The sequence below is a fragment of the Pelophylax lessonae genome (genome assembly GCF_965119305.1).
Source record: "Pelophylax lessonae genome assembly, chromosome: 8".
Taxonomy (NCBI): Eukaryota; Metazoa; Chordata; class Amphibia; order Anura; family Ranidae; genus Pelophylax; species Pelophylax lessonae.
Window position 1 is genome coordinate 253790237 of NC_138775.1, and position 26470 is coordinate 253816706.

Consider the following 26470-nt stretch of genomic DNA (forward strand, 5'->3'; position numbering starts at 1 on the left):
CTGTGCAAATAGAACCGCCTCGAAGGTAGATACCATCAGGCCCAGCACCTGCATGCAAGTCCCAAGGGATGACCATGTGTTAGATACCAGAAGGCAAATTGCAGTCTGCAATTTCTGGAGTTTGTCCAGAGGAAAGAGCACTCTGGCTACGGCTGAGTCCAGTCAGGCTTATATAGTTCAGCTTTGCTGACGGAAGCAGGGCAGATTTCTGAAAATCAGAATCCAGCCGAACTCCTGCAGAGTTCGTATGGTGATCTCCAGGTTCTCCATCAGAGCAGGAGACTCCAATCGCAGAAGGAGATCGTCCAAGTAGCCCAGTACCATGATACCCCATTGGCGTAGCAAAGCTAGCACACTTTTGTGAAGACCCGAGGAGCAGAGGTGAGACCAAAGGGTAACGCCAAAAACTGATAATGCTCTTCTCCCACAGCAAAGCAGAGAAAATGTTGGTGACCTACACATATTGGAATGTGAAGATAGGCATCCTTGATATCTATAGAGGCGAGGAAATCCCTCTAACGCAGGGATGCCACCACCGTGCAAATCGACTCCATTCTGAACTTCTGTACCAGTAAAAAGCAGTTTAGCGCCTTGAGGTCCAAGATTGGACGTACTTTACCTTCCTTCCTGGAGACTGAACAGGTTTGAGTAAAAACCCTGAAAACATTCTGAGGCAGGAACTGGGACAATCACCCCTTGAAGGAACAGGTCTTGTACCGCCCCACACAGACCCTGTAACCGGTCGTGGGAACAGGGGCAGGCTGGAAGGAAAAAAAAACCTTTCTGGGGGACAAGAGCGAAACTCAATCTTGTACCCGAATCAAATGATTTTGTGGATCCACTTGTCTTACACCAGGGAAGTCCATGGGTTGCTGAAACCGGCGAAGATGCCCCCCCCCCCCCCCCACACGGAAGAGGGCGCACCTGCAGAAGGAGCCCTGTCTGCGGGTCTGGAGAAAGCCAGTCTCGGCTTGCCGGACCAGGTTCGTTTGGATCCGCCACAGTAGGCCCTGAAAGGCTTTGAACCCTTGTCAGTTGACCCTGAGGAACGAAAAAACTTATGAGCCCAGAAGGAATGTCCACGTCTACGACGAGGTTCCTTGCCCTTAGTAGCCTACAGAAGAAAGGTACTCTTCACCCCCCTTGAGACCTTTAATGATGTCATCCAGAGTAGCTCCAAATAGGCAATCTCCTTGAAAGGGAAGATCAAACAAGGCCTTTTTAGAAGTCTGGTCTGCAGACCAGCACTTAGTCAAAAGACACGCCAAAAGGACCACCGCCAAAACAGAGAGGCGAGCCACCAGAGGAGCCGCATCCAGATAGGCATCACAAATAAATTGCGGACCCCTGGACCAGCTGGTCCGCCAGCTCAACAAAGGCAGGGGGGAGCAGTTCTCCCTCCACGTCACGGCGTAGGAGCTTAACCAGAGTCCTGCAGAGTTTGCGACCCTAGGGCAATGGTAAATACCGGCCTCATTGCCGAACCAGCAAAGGTGTACATAGTGAGGGCCACAGCCTCCACCTTCTGGCAAGCTGGGTCCTTTAAGGCCGGGGACTCTACAACCGGAATCATTGGTTGCCTTGTTTAATCTGGAAACCAGGGGATCCACCACCAGTGGGACAATCCACTTCTTAAGAGACTCTTCGTAGGGGTAACGCCTAGTAAAGCGCTTATGGATCCCATTGGGATGCTTTGGTCGTTCCCACTCTTTAGCAACAATTTTGTCAAAATAGGCAGGGACAGGAAACACCTTTGCCACTCTGGATTGCTTGTAAATGCCCTCCATCTTCAGGGTCTCACACACAGATACAATCAGTGCATCCACCTGCGCCTCTTGCAGACGTAGGAGAAATCATCCTCACTATCAGGAGGACTCCAGGTGTGTGGTCGCAGAAGGGTGACCCACATCTGCGGCAGCCGAATCAGATTCAGGATCTGACGAGACAGATGAGGCGGGGGCGCTTTTTGCTAGCCCGTTGCTGCAAGTTGCCTCCACCTGGGACACAAGGGATTCCAGGACCGGCGTCAGTGCATGGATGGTTGGTTAGGACCCGGAGGGCCCCGCAGCCTCAGAGTGGGGATCAGGTGGGGAAATCTGCTCTAGAGACTCCATGAGTCACTAGGGGGACCCCACAAAAAGTGTAACACACTGCTAAGGGACAACGCTCACAGTGCTGGCAGCACCACCCGGTTGCCAAGTGCAGAGCTATCCTCAGCAGAGAGGGAAGGCACAGAGCGATCCTCAGCAGAGAGGGAGAGGACCCCACCAGACTCACCATACGCTGACACAGGCACCTGTAACCACCAGGAGAATCTGCACTACACGTGCGGTGATCAGGAAGCTAAAATGATCCAGGAGTCAACACCAGGGGATGAAGGAGGGGTTCACACCGCAGAGGGACCCAGAATTTGGAGACTAGGCCTCAAGGACAGATCCAAAGATCCAGGCAGGACAGGGTGACCCTGGCAGGAGCCCCCACCAGGTACAAACCTCCCCCCCTGGACAGTCGATTGTCCGGTCGCCGGCGGCGCACCCCCATCACCAGTTAGCGTCCTGCCCCCATCTCAGGCCAATGACCTGACCATCCAAACAGCCCCAGTGTATAGAGAGGGGGGGAGGCAGGCTGAGGGACTCTGCAAAAAAAACAAACAGGGACGGTGCCTGCAGAAAGGAGGGGAACCCAGGGGTCCGACTATCTCAAGGAGGGGCCAACGTGCACCCTAAAATCCACCAGGGGGAGAGGGGGGGGGGCAGCTACTCACCATACCAGGAACCAGGTAGGCATCGCTCCAGACAGATCCTCCTCGCCATCGAAATGGGGGGCTGTTGGCCAGGAGAAACGCTGCGACTCAGGTCGAGGCCAGGTCATATGCGGCCTCGTAAGACGTTTAACTCGCAGGGCCAACCTTGTCCAGTGGGGCTAAGACGCGGCTGACCTAGCGTGGAGCTGAGGTCTGCACGCGCACGCTGGCTGGCCAGACTGGGGTGAATACTAGATCTAGATTATCCAGCCAATTGCCCAGTCCGGCAGTTGATCGAAGATCTCACAGGAAAAAATCCAGGAGCAAAACATTTTCTATCTAAAAAATGTTGCCAGGACCAAAGATCCCAGCAAGGAACTAGGTCCCTACTCCTGACTAGGCAGAAAAAAAAAAAGAAAAACTGACTATAGCAGGGAGAGGGAGCATACCCCCTGGGACTGCCCATGGGTGTAGCCAGAAGTTTTTTTGCCTAGTGTTCTACTCCTGTAAGGGGCAGTATAACCCAATGGTCAAGAGTGACAGGAGCTGTGTCCGTCAATGAACAAGAGAGAAAAGGTCATTTTGGCAACTTTTTGAGCCATCAGTAAAAAAAAAAAAGTTGGTTCTGTCAGTAAATTTTTGGTGTTGTGTCAAGTAATTTCACTTTGGGAGGTTGGCAACCCTGGCTCTCATTTGCTCCCAGAAACTGAACAGAGGGGTGGGGGAGTGAAATAAAATTCAATAGCGGGGCTTGCATAGGGCAGAGACCTCTCTCCCCGCTACCATGTGACAGTTTAGGCGCCTGAGCAGGCAATCACCAGCATTGGCACATGGAAGTGATTCACAAGCTTTTCCATATTTTCATGTGGATGATATTTTTCTTCATGCCAAAGGTTAAAAAAAGCAGGGAAAGTGTGTGTTGCTGGTGGGGCCTTTATTAAATTGAACATGTTTCTTCACCCGGCTTTGAGTCTTAATGACCTCCAGTAGCCCATGCTGGGCTAACACTCGGAGTAAAATAAAATCGTGCAAGAAACCAAAAAAGCATTATGCATCAATCAATCAATGATTTATATCCATCTGTATACAAGTCATAAGAGAGGACACTAGCACAAGGAACGGAAATGTATTAAGCATTTAAAAATGATTCATGTATATCTCTATGCAACCATAAGACCGGACACTTTAATACACGTACCCCACTGAGCTGGTTTAACTGAAAAGTAGCATTAAAAAAAGCATATACACTACAGTAAGGGGCCTGTGTCAATGGGCTTTTTCTTACTTGGATGAGTAGGTTTTGCATTCCATAACAAATCTATGGGAATGCAAAACCTGCATGAAGCAAATTAGGAGGTCAAATTCAAGTTAAAACGGTTTGAATTCTGATGTTCAGGGAAATAATGAGATCTGTACAGTCCTGTCCAGGTATCCTAGGATGGCAAGTGTCTGTCAATACATGATACATGTTCAAGCACAAGGTATAGTACTGACCTGAACCTGCCGATTCTTCTTAGATGTGAGAACATTTCACCCCCGGGCACATATTCCATGACCATGTATAAATTTGAATTGTCCTAGACAAAACAAGCAAGCATTAGTTGGTCTTGAGAAGTTGCACCTATTATCAAAAAGCAGTCTACCAACCTCCCAGATAAGGCATGTAAAAATCCTCTATGTGCTCCGGTCCTACCAATTAAAATGGTTGTAAATCCTCAGATATATCCAGTGAAGCGACTGGCCTCAGGGGATACACAGATGAAAAATATCCAACTGCGTAAGTGATACCCATTAATCTTCTTTTCTCTACATCCTCTCAAACTGCGGAATTTATACAGCTTGTCTGAGCTTTCAGAAAGAAGGGGATGGGGAGCTGAAGTTACACTCAGTGAGCGCTGATTGGAGGGAAGGAACACACCCCCTTGACACAGCATACAGGAACAGACGTGAGGCTGTCAATCACAAGGTGTATGCTGGAGGTCGCCTCCCATCACCTTTTTTCTCTTGGTGTCAGGAAAACTTGTCAGAAGCGACTTATGCAGATAGATGAATTTAGCAGGAGACAGAAAAACCCCTCAATGCTCTGGATTGAAACAAGTACACACTATGGAGGGAAACACTTTGTTAATACTTCATGTCTGAGGTTTACAACCACTTTAAGCCTTGTGCAGATCATTCCCAGTAACTCTGTGTTCTGACATGCAGAAGGGGCCACAGAGAATACCCTAAACATGCCCAGCTTGGGATATGCCAGGCAAACAAGCAAAACCATCAGTGATTTGCTTTTGTTATCCAGGAAACCTGTCACTGTGTTCAAGTTACCAAGTCCACTTTGTTTACCTTAAGTCCCAGTTCACATTGATGCGATGCAGCAAACTCCGTGATTCCTGTGCATTTCCCATACAGTTCATGCAATCTGCTGCGGATGTCGATTCAAGTTATCGACACCCCATAATCAGTGTACAGTGCTATTGCCCTAAATGGATCTCACGGGTATGAGCATCTATGCAATCCGGTTCCAGAGTGAACAAAAAAAAGCTGCCTGTACCCATTTCAAGTGGATGCGGTGCGATTTGGGCCATCCAAAATGAATAGGCCTCGCATTGCACCACACAGAATCACATGTGATTTGCACAGAACAAGGATGTAACAAGGTATACTTTTAAAGAGAAAAAAAAAAAACCTTGCAGCCACTTTCCTTGAAAAACATGCTGGGTATTTAATAATAAAGTTCAACCCTACAAGCATGTTTTCTGACAGACTTACTTCCACAGAGGGCTTTCAGTACAGTATTTGACTGACAGCTGCAGTGTTTGATAGATAGAATTAGTAACTGACTGTTTTAACAAATTGCGTTTAATTCTTAACCCCTTCCCGCTCCCGCCTCCCGACCCTCAAGAGCTTCTAAATGCCAGGAGGTGGAGGTGGGCATTTGGGTCATGTGACCGCTGTGATTGACGGTCACATGATCGAAATGCTCCCGATTGCAAGTATGCACCGGGAGGTTTCCGGTCCCCGCTGGTGACCGTGCTGGGAGTGGCTCTCAGCACAGAAATAGGTTTGCATATATGCGGCCTCTTAACAATAAATCCCACCCACCGAGAGGCTGCATATTATGCATACCATCGACGGGAAGAGGTTAAAAAACACACAACTAATTAAATTTGGCTCTTCTATATCAGCCTACATAAAATTTTAATACAATAATCGTTACTTTTTACATAAATGACAAAGTGGCATTTGTGGTTCTTTTGTTCCAAAGATGAAACAAGCTAGAAAAACCTTGAAAGAAAACCTGTAGTGTGACACTATGGTGGCAGCTATATCTGACCTCTCCTTTAAAAAGGCAGGTTAGAACGCAGCCCCTGATTTGTGGTATCCGATCAAGGCGCATAGCACTTGTCTGTTTTTTAACAGACTTTATTAAAATGTCACACAGTGACATTTTTAAGTTTAATTGACCTCAGCACAGTGTGAGGCGGTGAATTGCCTCACTGCACTGGTGTGAGCGGGTGAGGTAGGAGATGGGAAATTCTGCCTGGTCTTACAGTGGGACTACGTTGGAATAGCTGCTGAGTTCAGTCTCACTGCACCTGATGTGAATAGGTCCTAATGGGGTTTGTCCCAGGGCTGTCATGCTGAATCAATTCAAATAATACATTTTCAGTCACTAACGCAGAATTATACAGGTCCGGATGTCTCGCGTCACTCCACCTTTGCTCATCAGAATGCTTATTTCAGGTCAGCAACCCAAACTATTGAAGGACCTGGATCAGCATGAAAACAACTATTCTCTGTATTTCTCTCACTACAGGTTTTCTTTAACTGAGCAGGTATTTTATAGACAAAGTCACTGATGTAGAGCTTTACCTTGAAGGAATACTCCAACCTGACCAAAAAAGGGAAGTTGACTGCTTGTAATATCCTCTTCTCATTAAGCGTGTGCTCTATCTGCTTCAGCTTCACCACCTGGGAACAAGAGAGGCAGGTTTGTATCAGAGAAATCACAAACAATGAAACTGAACATTGGAGCAGAAATGTGAAAAACTACAGAATGTATTAGTATGTGTTTAACTTAAATGTGCTTGTGTTGGGGCTCTTTTCTGTAAACACTGCATACACAATATAGTCAAATGTTTGTGCACAGCTGACCATCAATACCCATCTCTGCTTGTTTGACATCCCATTCAAAAACCATGGGCATTAACGTGAAGTTGACATTCATTAAGGCTACAAAATATTCCAAGTCTCTGGGAATAAATTCCACAACATTTTGGAGATTCTGTGGATTTGTGTGCCCCTGTGCACAAAGCCAGGACCTTAAAGACACAAACCACAGTGTTAAACCAGCAAAAGAGCATCAGGTACTGATGTAGGAAAAGACGACCTGGTTCGCAGTCCAATACATCCCAAAGGTGCTCAAGTAGGGGGGTTGAGGTCAGGGCTCTGTGCAGCATGCTTAAAGTGGTTAAGCCACTATGTTATGTTTACACCACCCCCTCTGTTAGATTACAAACTGTATTCTAGTGCCTGTGCTTTATTTAAAAAAAAAAAAAAAAAAAAAAAAAAAAAAAAGCAGATTCTACCTGTTTTCACAGCGCCTATCAGTGCTCACATGACTCCTGGCTCTCTTCTCTCCCAGTCTGACATCTCCAGTGGGTGGAGCCAAAACCTTTTTCTGACGTCAGCCGGGGAGGAAAGGAGGAGAGAGCCGGGAGTCACATGACGGCCGAGCGGCACTGAAAAAAAACAGGAAGAAATTGGCTTTTTTTAATAAAGGACAGGCACTAGGATACAGATTGTAATCTAACAGAGGGGATGATGTAAACATAACCTAGTTTTTTAGCAGCTGGGAGGGGAGCAGAGCCAGTGAGAGCTAATAGGGAGGGGAGGGCAAGGACGACAGAGGGAGACAGAGGAGGACAGTGCATGGCTGGGGATGACGGAGACACGTACGCTGACCACGGCGTTAGGGCTCAGGAGCCATGATACACAGTAGTCAGTGTACAGAGGGGGAGGGTAGAAACTGGCAGGATCAGCCAGGTTTTTTCTTTTAGGTGTTACAGGGGGCCAAATAACACAGCACAAGGGTAACAAACGCTTCACGTTCCTCCACAACAAACTCCTTAAAACATTTTATGGATATGGGCCATGGGAGCTTATGCGTGAGGTCTCATCTCTGGGAAATCACAGCCGCTGAGCGCTCCCTTACGCTAGAGCTATGGAATCACATGACTGAACCGGATTGAAAAAAAAAAAAAAGAAGTAGTAGAGATGTAGTATATCTGCTATAGGGTGGTTAAACTACAAGTCTCGTCTTCCACTGTGGTAGACAACTTGTAGAGTAGTTCTCAATGGACCAGAAGTACACTGATCAGCATGTTTGTAGTCTACTGTATCTCCAGCTTTCTACCTGAAGGCCCGCACAAAGGTATGGGCAGAAATCTGGAGGAAAGGTGTGCAGTAGCCTGAAATTCCACCTGCGATCTGCTGATAGCGGGTGCAATGCTTCGCAGGCTCCTGTAGGAAAAAAATAATGAATGCACATTTTTTTTCTGCAAAAACGTGTATTTATAATAATTAGCTAAAAGTTGAACTTTTTCTTTAATGTACAGGTCATTCACAGAGGAAGTGAAGGGGTTAATGTAATGGTCACATACAGTGACAGGATATAGATTATGGGTTAATGTCCAGATGGGCAGGATAAGGGAGGTGGAAGGGTTACTATACAGGTCACTAGAGGCAGCACTGGAGATAGCATGTGTAAGAGCCCTTACACATGAGGTGGGCTCCATTGGAGTCTGCCTGCTCAGCAGGGAATCTGTCCGCTGATCCTCTCCCCATTCCCAGTTCTAAAGGGAAGGGAACTGTACAATGCGATTGCTGTGATAACCAATTACATGGTACCCAGCCCCTTGGATTACCTAGGTACATTGTGTCTGTGTGGCGAGCGGTCTAATGTCCACATGGAACACAGTGATCACTGGGCAGAACGGCCACTTGATGGCTACTCATCCAGTGTCGCTCGTAAACGGTACTGGGTAAATAAAAGGCGGGTAATCCGTTGTTGATAGTTGCACCCAAGTAGAAAAGGGGGTAAGCGTTAAAGCGGAGTTCTGGCCACAGAATCTTTTTTTTTTTTTTTTTTATGTCCCCCAAACAGTGACCCTCCGACCTCTATATATCTGCTAATCCTGTTTAATACAGTGGAATAATATTTTTGCAAGCATAAAATCTTACTTTTTAAAATTTCTGCAGAGCGCCGCCATCTTTGTGCTGGTTCGCCGAGTCCACTGTGGGGAAATGTGTGCCCTGCTTCCTGGTTGTAGTAGGCGGAGGCCGGTGAATCCAGCGCGAAATCTCGCGCATGCCCAGTACTATGCGATCGGCATAGTATAGGGATGCTTATCATCGCGTTATTTCCTGTTTGGAAATAACGCGATGAGAGGAGCGGCCGGCCGCCTACGTCACTGCCAATTGCATCATGGGAGCGACGAGTAAGAGCTCCCAGGACGCATTGCAGGACAGAAAGTGACTGCGCGGGCCGCGGAAGTGGATGTAAAGTTGAGTATATTATCCTCTAAAAAAGTAAAAAAATAAATAAAAAAAAACCCCGGGAATATCCAATTCTGGCTTATGGAAGGATAAGGAAGTGGATGCCATAAAATGTAAAGGCATGGTTTTCTGCCCGGAACTCCGCTTTAAAGACCTAAACACCACCCTGACAGAAGTTTTTACCCTTCTCTACTCTATACAGCAAATACATTTTGGCTGGAATTCTTCTTCGAAAAATTATAGCACATGCCCACTGAAATATCAAAATGGTTCACTTACAGTAAATGTAGCATCACATTGCCCAAAGCATTGTCTAATTCCCATGTAGCTAATAGACCCACCTTCTGTTTATCCAGGATCTTCATGGCATAATACTGATCGGCTCCTTTGTGCTTTACCAGCATCACTCTTCCAAATGAACCCGTTCCCAGAGTTTTTATTCTCTCAAAGTCATCTAGGCTGGCAGTATTCTGGAAATCAAAAATAGACAAACCATTTTAGAGAGAACTCCATTCAGCATAAACCTGCCAGTAAATATACATAATGCCAAGGTGTGTGAACTTTATGTACTGCAGCACCCGCAGCAACAAATGCAATGGTGTCTGGAACACCGAAAGCTGCATGATTTCAGAGACTAGCTATGAATTCTGCTAGGATCCCTAAACTGTACAGTGCAGCTCACAGCAGCCTCAGAAATGCAGCAGCGCATGTGAGGAACGCTTTTCCATACCTTTACCATAGCAGCCACACTGCAAATGAATCAAAGATAACAAAATATAAAAATACACATCCCTCAGAATAATAAATAAAAATGTAGAAATCAGAGCCCTTGACTGCACAGTAAATCAGAAGTGACCATTAGTAATTTATTTTAAAAGTGGATTTGAGGGCTCTCATGCTCCTGATTTTACCGCCCAGTGAGTCAGGGGTCTGGAACAAGTACGCAGGATGGGAGTTCAGATTTTAAAGACTTCAATGATTGCGTGCTTAAACCACGACATTGGGGCTGATTTACTAAAGGAAAATCGACTGTGCACTTTTCAAATTTGCATTTGCTCCAGAGCTTAGTAAATGGGGTGAAGATGTACTTTGCAAAGAATACCCAATCACATGTAAGGAAAAAAAAAAAAAAAAAACGCATTTTTGCTAGCACATATGATTGAATGATGGAAGTCAGCAGAGCTTTAACTCATTTACTAAGATTTGGAGTAACTTCACTTTGTGTACCATGTAAGAGCAGTTGCACTCTACAGTCTATTTGCCTTTAGTAAATCAACCCTATTGACTCATAAGGTGATTTGGAAGACAGACATGGAGCCGGTATCTTAAAAGATCCAATAGTAGAAACAAGTCAGTGAACCAGGGATGGCAGATCACATAATGCGATCCTCTCAGGGTCTCCGTAAGTATACAACTAAATTGAGAATACAGTCATGGTTATGAAATGCAAAACAGGACCTTGCACTTTTTTGAGATCAGAATCAGGTCTAAGATCAAGTGTAGTATCTGTTCTTATCAGTTGGTATGGGCCTTAGCTAGTACCAGTATGACCAAAACCTGGAGCGCTCTTAGTTGGTGAGGCACGGGGAGTAGGTCATCTGGGAAAGCATGTGGGGCCCGCCGCCTTCTGATTCGAATGGGTTGAACTGTCCTAACCAGTTTGAAGGGGGCGGAAAAGCCGGTTCGGGGGGGCCGGTGGAACTGCTCCTGGATGTAATGGGCTGAGGAACAGGATGGCGAGGGGGGGGCTTTCTCTCCTGGGTTGATCTGGCTTGTAGAGGGCCTGTCCCCAGTGGTAGGTAAGCTCTCCCCAAGCTGTCCAGGTTCTGATGTCTGCTGGTGGGGATAGGCTACATTTGGTCTGGCCGGGGGCTGAGATTGAAAAAGCCCGTAGTGTAAGTGCCCCTGGGGTGGCAGCCCAGGGGTGCCTTAATTTCTCACTGGTGAGGGGCAGCTCGCTGTGAGTTCTTTCGGCACCTTGGTCACTGCACTATGCACACCTTTTTCACACCTGCCTCTTGGGACAGGCCTTTTGGCTTGCACCAGAGGAATTTTTTATTCCGGCTGGAAGGCCTGCCTTGGTTCTTCACATGGCACCAAAGCACTTTCCCCACTCCCCTTCCCCATCTTTTTGTTTGTCTGTCTTTTTATTTGGAGTCCGTCGCCTGCACTTTCACCTTTTTTTCTTTATTTGCACGACGAGAGTGTGTGGGTCCTCGGGCCCAGCCTTAAGTCTTGGGAGGGGGTGGATATGGCCTTTTGGCTTAGTTCGCCCTCTCCTATGGGGTCTCCCTTCGGGGGAGCCCTACTTAGTACTCGGTGGGGGCTGTTTCGGCAGTCCCCCTGAAGAACGGGGTCTGTCTGGTTTCGGCCAGACAGACCATGAGTACCTTATGTCCCTGTCAGGAGTCTTGCGCCCCGGGGGATTGAGGTTTCGGGTCCTACCTCTTCGGAGGGAAGACCATTCGATTTCGCACACCCTGTGCTTTTTTGTGTTCTCACCTTGTGTGTGTGCACTTTTTTATGCACCGGGTGGAGTCTTTTTGAGTGTGTTGCACACACTACGGGCTTTAAAAAAAAAAAAAAAATATCTAGAAAAAAATCATGATGATTGAATACTGTGTGCAAAACTAGATACACAAATGTACAATGACTGCCACAATGCAAGCGAAACAGAACCCAACCACCACTATAAACATACAGGTCTTTTACACTGATTAAAGAGGAACTTCAACCAAAAGGGGAAATTCTGCTTCACTCAAACACCCCCCCCCCCACACCATATTTGGTATATATATATATATATATATATATATATATATATATATTTTTTTTTTTTGGGGTGGGGGGTACCCTTGGTTTGAAAGGTACCTGCTCCAACGGTCTAGGTAATCAGAGTGGAATTTTGCCTCTCCCTCTTTGCAACCTTCTGTCCCAGGAGGCTACGGGTCCATTTATCCGCAGCATGGCTCGATGCAGCATGACTTGAATATGTGCAGGGGGGAGCTGGCTGTGAAGCCACAAGGAATCAAACCCAGCTTCCCACAGTTAACATGCCAGTGCTGGGTACTTGAAGACCAGCGAAGAACCAGCTCAGCTGAGGACAGCACTGGATCCCAGGACAAGCGAATGTCTGTTTGTACAGTATTTTTGTAGCTGTTGACTTAAGTTTTGAAAACCTGGCAGAAGCTCTTCTTTAAAGAGGCTCTTCCGGGTGTTTGAAAAAAAAAAAAATTACAAGCCAGCGACTACAAATACTGTTGCTGCAAACTTAAAAAAAAAGGACATTTCTCTATGCAAGGATCCATCCTGGGGCGGTTCTTTACTGGTCTTCAGGTTCCTGCCACACGCCTGATCCGCACTGTGTGGATGGTCCTAGGACCTGTGATGTGTCCCAAGATGTTGCCGGCAGGGGAAGTTCTGCTTTAAATCCAAATAAGATGTGTATTTATTTATGCACTGTATGTATGTATGTATGTATGTATGTATGTATGTATTGTTCAATGCATGTTTGAGGTAGTCAAAAAAAAAAAAAGTCTACAACTGAAGATATCCTTTTGAACATGCCAATTTTAATGCTGATCCTCTGGATATACCTCACTGACCCAAAACAAGTACACAGATTAGAAAAGTTAGATTAGAAATAGTCTGCAAACTTGTTTTGGTTACTGAAACCAGAGGACCAATATGGCTTCCAGTCATTTACCACTTTCAAAAGATAAGGTCAACAATGGGAGCCTACATGATTCACTCATGACAGGTTTCTTTAGAGCCCACTATCACATTTAGAGTAATAGAGCCAAAGCTCTTTTGGCCCTACTTCTCCTGTGACCTGTATTTAGCCAACAGCGGGCTAAAGCTTGTTGTCAGCTAGTGTCACAGAGGTGGTCCAGGCTCCATCCAGATGCCTGGAGCGGCAGTTGGCTCAGCGACTTAGCATGCCACTGGGAGCCTGAGCCAACTGCTCCTGCCCCAGCCCTGTGATCCAGTAAGCTCTGGAGGAGCAGAGCACAGTCCCCGGCTCTCTGCTCACTGAAGACGGAGAACGGATCGATCAGTTGTCTTTGATCGTCCAGTTCTCGGTGTAGAGGCAGCGGGAGACAAGCGGATACTGCATTCAAATAGGTGATTATTCAGAGGGGAAAATTATTTAATCCCCTGCAGATTTTGTAAGTTTGCACACTTGCAACAAAATGAAGGATCTATCATTTTTATCAAGGGTGCGTTTTAAATGATAGAGACAGAATATCAACCAAAAATCTAGAAAAAAAACAAAAAAAACAACAGGATACAAATGTTATAAATGGAGTTGCCGTTCAGTGAGTAAAATAAGTATTTGATCCCCTACCAACCATTAGTCTGGCTCCATTATGTGCTCATGTATTACACAGATTAGTCTGGTCAATTTAAGAAGGTGCTCCTAACGACAACTCGTTATGTGTATAAAAAAGACACCTGTCCATAGAATCTATTTCTTCTATTTAAACCTCATTATCATGGGCAAAACCAAAGAGCTGTCAAAGCACATCAGGGACAAGATTGTAGACCCGCATAAAGATGGAATGGGATAGAAGACCATCAGCAAGAAGTTTTGTGAGAAGGAGACAACTGTTGGGAGTGATTATTCGCAAATGGAAGATATACAAAATATCAATCGCCCTCGGTCTGGAGCTCAATGAAAGGTTTCGTCTTATGGGGTAAGGATGATCATGAGAAAAGTGAGGAATCAGCCCAGAACTACATGGGAGGAGCTTGTGAATGATCTCAAGGCAGTGTGGACCAGTCAAGAAAACAAAGCATTACACCGCCATGGATTGAAATCCTGCAGTGCCTGCAAGGTCCCCCTCCTCAAGAAGACATGTACAGGCCCGTCTGAAGTTTGCCAATGAACATCTAAATGATCAAGAGAAGGATTGAGAGAAAGTGCTATGGTCAGATAAGACCAAAATTGAGCTCTTTGGCATTAACTTGACTTGCCAAAATGCGAACTATGACCCTAAGAACACCATCCCTACAGTCAAGCATGGAGGTGGAAACATTATGCTTTGGGGCTGTTTCTCTGATAAAGGTACAGGCCGACTTAGGGATCTTGGATCAGAATCTTCTTCCCTCAGCCAGAACACTGAAGATGGGTTGTGGATGGGTCTTCCAAAACACACGGCCAAGGCAGCAAAGGAGTGGCTCAAGAAGAAACACATTAAAGGGTTACTAAACCCACAACAGTAAAATCAGTTTGCATATGCAGAATAGCATGCTGGTTATACTCACTAAGTAACTGAATTAATGCTCTGCATTGTGTAAAAAGGCTGTGTGATCCTGTATACACAGATCCTCCTCCTCCTGCACGTTCACTCTGGACAAAGCACTGCCAAAGCAGCTTTTTCCAATGTTGAGAGGGCAAGGGTCGCTTCCCCAAAAATGAGTTGTGGAGGGTAACGTGGACTATGGACTGGGACTTATTGAAATATGGAACACCATGTTAACAATAAAGATGCCACCCCAGGTGATTGTTACTAAACCCACAATAGTAAAATGAGCCTGTATATGCAGTAAATCATGCTAGTTAACCCCTTAGTGTGGAACCTAAGGGGCTAAACCTCTACATTGTATAAAAAGGCTCTTCGATCCTGTCCTCTCTGATCCTTTCCTCCTTCCACAGATTTTAAAAAATAACCTATTTACAGAGTTTATAGTCTGCTCAGCTTGGCGTGTATTGCTAGAGTATTTTTTTTTTTCTTGGGAGGGTGCATGTGATTAGCACAGGACCAGACATGTTTAGACAGTGGATTAAGGGTCCTGAAGCCTGATAGGACAATAGTGGAGAAATGAAAACTCCTCCTACAAGCTATCAGCACTCACTGATGCAAGTCACAAGATGGCTCTAACTGGTATAATACTGCTGATGACAAAAAAGGTATTTATCAGTATATATTTACTAAAATAATTGCATTTCCATGTTCTGCGTACTGTGGGAAACCAGATATTGTGAATGCAGGATCTGGGTTTAGTAACACTTTAAGGTCCTGGAGTGGCCTAGACAGTCTCCAGACTTAAAATACGTGGAGGGAGCGAGTTACCAAATGTCAGCTTTGAAACCTTAATGACTTGACTGGAGAGAATCTGCCAAGAGGAGTTGGTGCAACATTCCTCCTAAGTGCACAGACCTGGTGGCCAACTACAAGAAACGTCTTACCTCGGATTGCCACCATGTACTAAGTCAAGTTTTGAGAAGAGGTCATATACTTATTTCACTCATTAAAATGCAAATCAATTCTGGATATAAGAAGCACATTAAAGTCATAGAGTGGCCTAGCCAGTCTCCAGATATTAATCCTATAGACCATTTATAGGAGGGAGCTGAAACTTCGAGTTGCCAAGCGACAGCCAAGGAACCTTAAGGATTTAGAGACTGTCTGTAAAGAGGAGTGGACCAAAATCCCTCCTGAGATGTGTGCAAATCTGGTAACCAACTACCAAGAAACGTCTTACTTCTGTGCTTGCCAACAAGGGTTTCTCCACAAAGTACTAAGTCATGTTTTGCTTGGGGAGCAAATACTTATTTTACTCACTGAACTGCAATTCAATTCATAACATTTGTATCATGTGGTTTTTTTTGTATCATGCATTTTTGGTGGGTATTCCATCTCTCTCATTTAAAATACACCTATGATTCAAAATTATAGACCCTTCATTTCTTTGTAAGTGGGCAAACTTGCAAAATCTGTAGGGGATCAAATAATTATTTTCCCCACTGCAAATGTATCTTTTTTTTTTTTTTTATCCCGAACTTCTCCTTTAACGTGCATTGAAGCATTCTGCTTTAGAGGCATCCTATGCAGAAAAAACACATATGCCGCAGATAACACACAGTGTACGATATGGTGAACTGTAATGCATTTGCATCAGTCTCGGCTGTGTATGATTGGTGGTGTGCGTTGACTGCTTTCTGCCAGGATAGCTCAGGCGGGATCGGAATAGGATTTAAACACACGTGAGCTCATCCCTGGTGCTGATAGAAGAGAAGGTAGGAGAGGATAAGTTCCTTGAAGTCTTATTCACAAATAGGGCTGCACGATATTGAAAAAAAAGTACATTGCAATATTTTTTTTTTCCAACGATATATATTGTGATATTGAGAGGAAATCATGGAAGTATTGCAGCAGCGCAGCCTTCTTCTGATTGTAATTGCAGATTGCACCATACAGCCAGGACAGGCCAGGGTTAATGTTATTGTAGGGATTGACAGGGACAGTGTGGATTAGGCACAGTCGGGACTCAGTGGTGGCAGGAGGTAGAAGAACACAGCCTGACATGACATCCGTCCAGTCTCACACGTACTGACTCGACTCTTCACTCTGAACTGTTACAATACAAGCTTGTTTCCAGTTCTTCAGTGTCAGTGTGCTGAGAGCCGCTGAATGGTTACAGGGAGGAGCTGAGCTCCTCACTCTAGGCTAGGATCATATTACCATCAGCTGGAGAACAAGGCTAGCTGCAGGCAGGCAGACTGAACATGTGGGACGGATGTAGGGCTGTGTTCTGCTACAACCACTGTGAGTCATCCCGACTTCTCCCTGCCTAATGCTTATGCCTTACATCGTATCTTCAGCGATGTGACTATCGCCCACGCACACAGCACGATAGTCGATATAACATCGACTATCGTTCAGCCCTATTCACAAATTTGTACAATTATAGCAATGATGCATCAAAGCATATAAAGTAAAAAGAAGAAAAAAAAAAAAAAAAGTCAGGACAGAGCCAAGCTAAAACATTTATCCAAATTTGCAAGACTGAAGCAGAATATTACTGAGTCTTTGAATCAGATATAAGACCAACTTTTGCATCATCCTGCTGTGTGGTAACCACAATGGCACCATTCCAATGTGTTGTGGGTATAGCAGCTTGGCTTCTACTTCATTGGTCTTGCTCTTCACTACAAAAAAACGCTAAGGCTACATAGGAAAGTAGAAATTAAAAAACTAGACTTTTTTTTGGCACATTTGCATTTCTACCACCTTGCTCACTTTTTTCTTCTTTTGCAATTTTAAGTAAAGGTTTTACACAGATTCATTCTCATCAGAGGTCTGAACAAGTCACAATAGATAAGTCAAGTAAGATTTGCACAGCATGTCACATATGATCAAAAGCAATTAACATGGTACTAAGGCACCTGTTGTCCGGTTTCCCAGGATATAATCACAGTTCTAAGCTCAGGCATGACCCATTCAACTCCCAGTGGAGTGCAGTGGTAAGGACCTACCAAGGAAGAAAAATGAGCGAACTGACTCGAAGCCAAGTCAACACCTCGAACTTGTAGTTGTGTTCCTCAAACCATTCTTGAATGCATCTGACCAGGCAACCTTCTTCCATTGCTCTGTGGTCCACTTCTGATGCATATGCCCATTGTTGGTGCTTTTAGCTGTGGACACAGATCAGCATGGGCACCCTAACCCTAGCTGGCTACACAGCCCCATACACAACAAACTGATAAGCACTGTGTGTTCTGACACCCATCAGAACCATCATTAACTTTTTCAGCGATCTGAGCCCTTCTATTGGACATGGGCCAGCTTTAGCTTCCTACTCGTGTGTCAGCGAGCTTTGGATGCCCATGACCCTGTCGCTAGTTCTCCTTCCTTGGGACAGTTTTGGTCAGTTCGGACTACTGTAGACCGGGAACATCCCACAAGAGCAACAGTTTTGGAGTCGCTCTGACCCAATTGTCTAGCCATTACAATTTGGCAATTGTCAGTCCCTCAAATGCTTACGCAACTTCAGGAACATGTTCACTTGCTGCCTTATATATTCCTGCTGGGAATATATATTCCAGCTGGGGGTAACCTCCAGATTTTGAAATTTCCTGGTGGATTTTGTTAGTGTTCAGGCCTGAAGAATGGCCACGGTTTGGCCCGAGCACTGTTACATGGGTATGTCATATGCTCCTTTTTACCTGGAGCAGAGCAGTGATTGGTGAGTATAACTTGCTGGAGGGATGGGCGAACACTGCCACTTTGTCTGAATTAAAATAAAATTTTGGTTTCCCCTAAAATCTATTCAGAGAAAACTCTGATCTACAGGTGACCACTAAAGACAAAATACAAAGCTGTATATAAAATGATATAATCTTTACCAGAAACACTAAGCAAGTAAAATCCTGTTGAAACCTAACAGTAATTACTACAAGTAAACTTCAAACGTAGGCCAACAGAAAAAAGATCAAGGTTTCCCTTCAAATAACAGCTACCTAAAGTACTCTGAAGTTAAATGACCAAAAAAAAAAAAATAAAACCCATCACTACATTTCCTAGAACAGAAATTGTATCTTGTCCATATGGCTCTTATCTGCCATGGGCAGAAGAGGTAACAGAAGTTTGGTTCCTGTGTATGGCCACTCCTCCACAGCATCTCATAACTGATTGAAACTGAACCAGGAAAATAATGCTTAGATCCCACAATGCAACAGGAGCTTTCCTTTTTTGTCTGTGTAAAGTGCCCTACCAATAGGTATGATGTACTGCGTCAAAGTGTGCAGATTTAAAAGGAGGTCAAGCTCTTGGTTAGTACCAGTGTGCATCATACTGCATATATATGCATATATATATATATGCATATATATATATATATATATATATATATATATATATATATATATATATATATATATATATATATATATATATATATATATATATACACACACACACACACATACATACACACAGTATCTCACAAAAGTGAGTACACCCCTCACATTTTTGTAAATATATTATATCTTTCCATGTGACAACACTGAAGAAATTACACTTTGCTACAATGTAAAGTAGTGAGTGTACAGCTTGTATAACAGTGTAAATTTGACATACTGAAGCAGAGCATGATCCCCCTCCCTTCAGAGACTGGGTTGAAGAGCAGCATTCCAACATGATAACGACCCCAAACACACCTCCAAGGCGACCACTGCCTTGCTAAAGAAGCCGAAGGTAAAGGTGATGGACTGGCCAAACATGTATCCAGACCTAAACCCTATTGAGCATCTGTGGGGCATCCTCAAACAGAAGGTGGAGTAGAGCAAGTCTCTAACATCCACCAGCTCCATGATGTCGTCATGGAGGAGTGGAAGAGGACTCCAGTAGCAACCTGTGACGCTCTGGTGAACTCTATGCTCAAGAGGGCTAAGGCAGTGCTGGAAAATAATGGAGGCCAAACAAAATTCTGACACTTTGGGCCCAATTTGGACATTTTCACTTAGGGGTGTACTCACTTTTGTTGCCAGCGGTTTAGACATTAATTGCTGTGTAGAGTTATTTTGAGGGGACAGAAAATTTACACTGTTATACAAGCTGTACACTCACTAATTTACATTGTAGCAAAGTCATTTCTTCAGTGTTGTCACATGAAAAGATATAATAAAATATTTACAAAAATGTGAAGGGTGTACTCACTTTTGTGAGATAATTATATATATATATATATATATATATATATACATACATACACACACACACACACACATATACATACAGTGCCTTGCAAAAGTATTCTGCCCCCTTGAACTTTGCGACCTTTTGCCACATTTCAGGCTTCAAACAAAGATATAAAACTATTTTTTTGTGAAGAATCAACAAGTGGGACACAATCTGGAAGTGGAACGAAATTTATTGGATATTTCAAACTTTGTTAACAAATAAACTGAAAAATTGGGCGTGCAAAATTATTCAGCCCCTTTACTTTCAGTGCAGCAAACTCTCTCCAGAAGTTCAGTGAGGATCTCCGAATGATCCAATGTTAACCTAAATGACTAATGATGATAAATAGAATCCACCTGTGTGTAATCAAGTCTCCGTATAAATGCACCTGCACTGCGATAGTCTCAGAGGTCCGTTTAAAGCGCAGAGAGCATCATGAAGAACAAGGAACACACCAGGCAGGTCCGAGATACTGCTGTGGAGAAGTTTAAAGCCGGATTTGAATACAAAAAGATTTCCCAAGCTTTAAACATCCCAAGGAGCATTGTGCAAGCGATAATATTGAAATGGAAGGAGTATCAGACCATTGCAAATCTACGAAGACCTGGCCGCCCCTCTAAACTTTCATCTCATACAAGGAGAAGACTGATCAGAGATGCAGCCAAGAGGCCCATGATCACTCTGGATAAACTGCAGAGATCTACAGCTGAGGTGGGAGACTGTCCATAGGACAACAATCAGTCGTATACTGCACAAATCTGGCCTTTATGGAAGAGTGGCAAGAAGAAAGCCATTTCTTAAAGATATCCATAAAAAGTGTTGTTTAAAGTTTGCCACAAGCCACCTGGGAGACACACCAAACATGTGGAAGAAGGTGCTCTGGTCAGATGAAACCAAAATCAAACTTTTTGTCAACAATGCAAAACGTTATGTTTGGCGTAAAAGCAACACAGCTCATCACCCTGAACACACCATCCCCACTGTCAAACATGGTGGTGGCAGCATCATGGATTGGGCCTGCTTTTCTTCAGCAGGGACAGGGAAGATGGTTAAAATTGATGGGAAGATGGATGGAGCCAAATACAGGACCATTCTGGAAGAAAACCTGATGGAGTCTGCAAAAGACCTGAGACTGGGACGGAGATTTGTCTTCCAACAAGACAATGATCCAAAACATAAAGCAAAATCTACAATGGAATGGTTCACAAATAAACCTATCCAGGTGTTAGAATGGCCAAGTCAAAGTCCAGACCCGAATCCAATCGAGAATCTGTGTAAAGAACTGAAAACTGCTGTTCACAAACACTCTCCATCCAACCTCACTGAGCTCGAGCTGTTTTGCAAGGAGGAATGGGCAAAAATTTCAGTCTCTCGATGTGCAAAACTGATAGAGACATCCCCCAAGCGACTTACAGCTGTAATCGCAGCAAAAGGTGGCGCTACAAAGTATTAACTTAAGGGGGGCTAAATAATTTTGCACGCCCAATTTTTCAGTTTTTTATTTGTTAAAAAAGTTTGAAATATCCAATAAATTTCGTTCCACTTCATGATTGTGTCCCACTTGTTGATTCTTCACAAAAAATTACAGTTTTATATCTTTATGTTTGAAGCCTGAAATGTGGCAAAAGGTTGAAAAGTTCAAGGAGGCCGAATACTTTCGCAAAGCACTGTATATTCTCAATATCGAAGCTTGCTATTAGGCCCCAATTTCCTCAAATTACTGTGTGCTCATTGCTATGAACTTTCTCTACCACATATGTCAAACACAAAGCCCGCAGGCAGAGTCAGGGCCGCCAGGCCTTGTCATGTGACCCTAGCACCCAGTTTTTCAGGGGGAATGTTGCGAAACTCCATTCTGCCACCTCCAGCTCTCGCCCCCGCTGTCACTTGTAACAGAACCTGCATTCACAAGGGACAGCTTTGCTCTCTGCAGTTTCTGGATCGAACTGATCCCTGCATGCAGTCACAGGGGGGAAAGATCTCCAGAAAGAGAGAGAACGGTCTTCTTGCAAGGTGAGGCAAAACCGCCTACACAGGGAGGTACTAGACCTGGGCCAGGCAGGAGAGAGTAAGTGTTGGGGGGGGGGGGGGGCTTGGAGTTGCACACTATGGACAGTTCCTCCCTAAACCCTGTACTCTGTACAAAGCACAATCCTAAACCTTGCATTCTGTATGTAGCACACCCCTGGAACTGCATTCCTCAACTCTGCACTATGTACACCAGGGGTGGGGAACCTTTTTTCTGCCAAGGGCCATTTGGGTATTTATAAAATCATTCGGGGGGGCCGTACAAAATTATCAACTTAAAATGTGCCTGTTATATTTGGTCAAACATTTAAATAACTCACCCCTAATGTGATGGCTGCAACTGCTTCTCTTTGGTGAGGTGTGTTATGTTAGCTGGTATTGATGATGTTGCTACTCACAACTGGTTTTCCAGGTTTGCGTCGGTCAGTCTGGAGCGCAGTCGACTTTGCGGTGGTAAGTTTTGAAAAGAACTGCTGGCGGGTAATGCTGGTGGGCATAGCTGGCTGGTACTGCTGGCTCAGGCTGGTACCGCTGGCTTGTACTGTGCTGTGGGTATTGCTGATTCAGACTGATACTGTGCTGTATGTACTGCTGGCTGGTACTGCTGGCTCAGGCTGGTATTGCTGTGGGTACTGCTGGCTGGTACTGTTGTGGGTACTGCTGACTCTGGCTGGTACTGCTGACTCTGGCTGGTACTGCTGTGAGTACTGCTGGTTCTGGCTGGTACTGCTGTGAGTGCTGCTGGCTCTGGCTGGTACTGCTGTGTGTGCTGCTGGTGGGAAATGCTGGCTAGCAGCGGTGCCGCGCTGGTGGAAGAGGCAATGTTTTCTGTATTGGTCACAGTCAGATTGGAGCCGGAACTATACAGGAAGCATTGGCTCCGTTCTGACAGATCAGCTGAGAGACACAGACTCAGCTGCACGGGGGGCCGGACCAAATGACTTTAAGGGCAGCATACGGCCCCCGGGACGTAGGTTCCCCACCCCTGATGTACACAGTGCACCCATGAATTCTGCATTCTGTACGTAAAACACTCCAAAATCCTGCAATCTGTGCATAGCACACCGCAGATACAACCAGCACTTTGAGGGAAAACCTAATGCGGATTCGGCCCTTAAAAAAAAAAGTGAAAAGATAAAAGCTGAAAAAACGCTATCAGTAGCGTTTAGGAGCATTTCTTCAAGAAAAACGCTCCAAGAAACTACAAAAACAATCGTTTCTACTCCTAGATGCTGAAGCTTAAAAAACGCTAATAGCCTAAAGTGTGTATAGACACCCAGGATAACACAATTTAGCTTCAGGGAGTAGAAAAAGGTCTAATAACAGCTTCTAGGAGCTTTAAAAAAAAAAAATGCTAGCGTGCATGAAGCCTGACTGTCTTTACTGGACTTTTAGAAGTTTAATCTTCCCAAAGAAAAATCCCCCATTCTTCACAATCCTGTCTTACGCAGGTCATCAGTCTATTTTCAAGGCTGAAGCACACACAGGGCAAAATTAAAACCGAAATATCTGATGAGAACCTTGAGAATTCATTGAGAATTGCTACATCCATCCAACTAGATATGGATGCATTTGTTTATTAAAAAATGTGCCAATATCACACTCTTTACGTTGCCCTCTTTTAAAAATGGATTTTTGTAAGATCTTACCGTAAAATCCTTTTCTCTTAAGCTCATTGACAGACGTAGTCTTCTTGATTCTCAAGAGCTGGGTTATGTTGTCTCCGCAGGAGTAGGACTAGGCAGAAAGACAAAACGTTCTGGCTCCACCTTAGGGGCAGTCCCTGAGGGTATATCCTCCCTCTCTCTGCTACAGGGAATCAGTTCTGTTCTAAAGCAGTAACAGAGAATTTAACCCAACCCAACTCAATGATAGAGGGGCGGGTACTACGTCTGTCAATGAGCTTAAGAGAAAAGGATTTTACGGTAAGATCTTACAAAAATCCATTTTTCTCTATCGCTCATTGACAGACGTAGTCTTCTTGATTCTCAAGAGCTGGGACATCCAGAAGCAGTGCCACAAATGAGGGGTGGGATTGACAAAAATCAAAATCCAATCTAGAAGGCCCAACCGGTGCCAAACTGGAAGTTTTAAAGGCTCATTATAAACAAAGAATGAGACTCAAAAGAAAAATTTCCAACGGAAAAAACCCTCGAGGCAGACCACTGGTCTCCTCAAATGGCGGCCTGCAAAACCTTGCGGCCAAACACGGCATCAGATGATGCCATTACATCAACTTTATAATGTTTTGTAAAGGTATGCACCGACGACCAGGTAGCCGCCTTGCACACCTGGACCACTGACGCCTGATGGCGAAAGGCCCATGACGCACTAAGTGCCCGAGTGGAGTGCGCCTTAACAGGAAACGGGGGCTCCCGACCCTTAATAGAATAAGCCTGTACCACCGTCTGTCTGATCCATTTGGAAATGGTCGCGGCAGATGCAGGCAACCCCTTTTTGGGTACATCCGGGATCACAAAAAGTGAATCCGTCTTGCGAAACGAGTCTGTCGTTTTTAAGTATACCCTGATCGCCCGGACCACATCCAAGGAGTGTAAAGCAAACTCCCGAGGATGACTGGGCTTAGGACACAGGGAAGGTAATACAATTTCTTCATTTAGATGAAATTCTGAAACCACTTTTGGTAGGAAGGATGGATTCGGACGAAGAACCACCTTATCTCTATGAACCACCAGATATGGGGAACGACAAGATAAAGCGGCCAGTTCTGACACCCTGCGTGCAGAAGTGATAGCCACCAAGAAGGCCACCTTCTGGGACAACGTAGGTAGAGGAATCTCCCTAATCCCTTCAAAGGGAGGTTTCTGAAGAACCGACAATACTAAATTAAGATCCCAGGGTGGTAACGGCGCGCGCACTGGCGGAGCCAGATGTCGCACCCCCTGGATGAAATTCCGCACCAAGGAATGAGTAGCCAAAGGCTTCTGAAAGAAGATAGCTAAAGCTGAGACCTGACCCTTGAGAGTGCTCAAGGCCAGTTTCTGCTCAACCCCTTGTTGCAGAAAAGCTAATATTCGACTAACCGAATAAGACCGTGGACGGAACCCCAAAGGTTCACACCATGCAATGTAGGACTTCCATGTGCGATGATAAATCTTTCTGGAAGTCGCTTTCCTTGCTTCAACTAGAGTAGGAATAACTGAAGCTGACAATCCCTTGTCCTTCAGCACCTGGGTCTCAATAGCCAGGCCGTTAAAGCCAGCGATCGTAAAGCAGGATGGAAGATCGGTCCCTGAGACAGTAGGTCCTCCCTGAGAGGAAGTCTCCACGGGACGTCCGCCACCAGTCTGACCACGTCGGCGTACCAAGCTCGACGAGGCCAGTCCGGAGCTACCAGAATTACTGGAATTCCTTCCTCCTCTATCCTGCGAAGAAGTCTTGGCAGTAACGCGAGAGGAGGGAAGGCATACATTAGCTGGTATTGCCCCCACGGGGCGATCAGTGCGTCTGCGGTCTCTGCTAGAGGATCGCGGGAGCAAGCCACGAATCTCTGTACTTTCCTGTTGAATCGTGATGCCAACAGATCCACATCCGGGGTGCCCCACCGTAGGCACAACTGGTGGAAAACGTCTGGATGGAGGGACCATTCCCCCTGATCCAGAGTCTGACGGCTGAGATAATCTGCCTGCCAATTCTCCACCCCCGGAATGAACACCGCAGAGATAGCTGGAACAAATTGTTCCGCCCAGCGAAGAATGCAAGCCACTTCTTTGGCCGCTCGGACACTCTTGGTGCCCCCCTGGTGATTGACATAAGCCACGGCCGTGGCATTGTCCGACTGGATCCGAACCGGGCTGCCCTGGAGCTGCTCGGTCCAGTGAATCAGACAAAGTCTGATCGCTCTCAGTTCCAATACATTTATCGGTAACCTGGATTCTTCCGGGGACCAAAGTCCCTGGACAGATAACTGACCGAGAATTCCTCCCCATCCGGATAGACTGGCATCCATGGTCACTATCGTCCAATATATTGGCAGAAATGACTTTCCCTGGCTGAGCATCGGAGACCGAAGCCACCAGACCAGAGACTCTCTGGTCTGTTTGCTCAATCGGATCTGATTGTCCAGGGATTCCGGATTCCGATTCCATCTGAGAAGAATCTCTTGCTGAAGAATTCGGGTATGGGACTGGGCAAATGGGACTGCTTCGAAGGAAGCCACCATCAACCCCAGAACCCTCATGCAAGTCCGAAGGGAAGACCAGCTGTTGGATAGTAACAACTGGATTGCTGATTGAATCTTTCGGAGTTTCCCTACCGGAAGGAAAACTCTTGTCCTGACTGTGTCTAGAATTAGACCCAGATATTCGAGCCTCTGGGTGGGAACCAGAAATGACTTTTGCTGGTTCACCAGCCACCCGAATTCCTGTAAAGAAATCATAGTAATTTCTATGTTTTGTAGCAAGGTCTGAGGAGACTCTGCATGAAGCAGAAGATCGTCTAGGTAACCAAGAATCGATATGCCTCTTTGGCGCAGTAGTGCCAACATTGGGGCCAACACCTTCGTGAAGACCCGAGGAGCCGTGGCGAGACCGAAAGGTAACGCCACAAACTGATAGTGGTTCTCTTCTACGGAAAAGCGTAGAAACCGCTGATGTCCTGCGAAAATGGGAATGTGAAGATATGCGTCCTTGATGTCTATGGACGCTAGGACATC

At 45.3% G+C, this 26470-nt stretch overlaps 1 protein-coding gene across 3 annotated transcripts in view; it reads right to left on the reverse strand.

The window, feature by feature from the left end:
- PRKACB (protein kinase cAMP-activated catalytic subunit beta) overlaps positions 1-26470 on the reverse strand; it is a 212319-nt gene that overhangs the window by 40887 nt on the left and 144962 nt on the right. For all 3 annotated transcript variants that reach the window (XM_082265317.1, XM_082265316.1, XM_082265318.1), the window contains exons 3-5: positions 9640-9768; positions 6614-6712; positions 4238-4320 (exon numbers count right to left, since the gene is read on the reverse strand). In XM_082265317.1, the coding sequence (XP_082121443.1) occupies positions 4238-4320; positions 6614-6712; positions 9640-9768 (311 nt within the window). The remainder of the gene's footprint in view (positions 1-4237; positions 4321-6613; positions 6713-9639; positions 9769-26470) is intronic.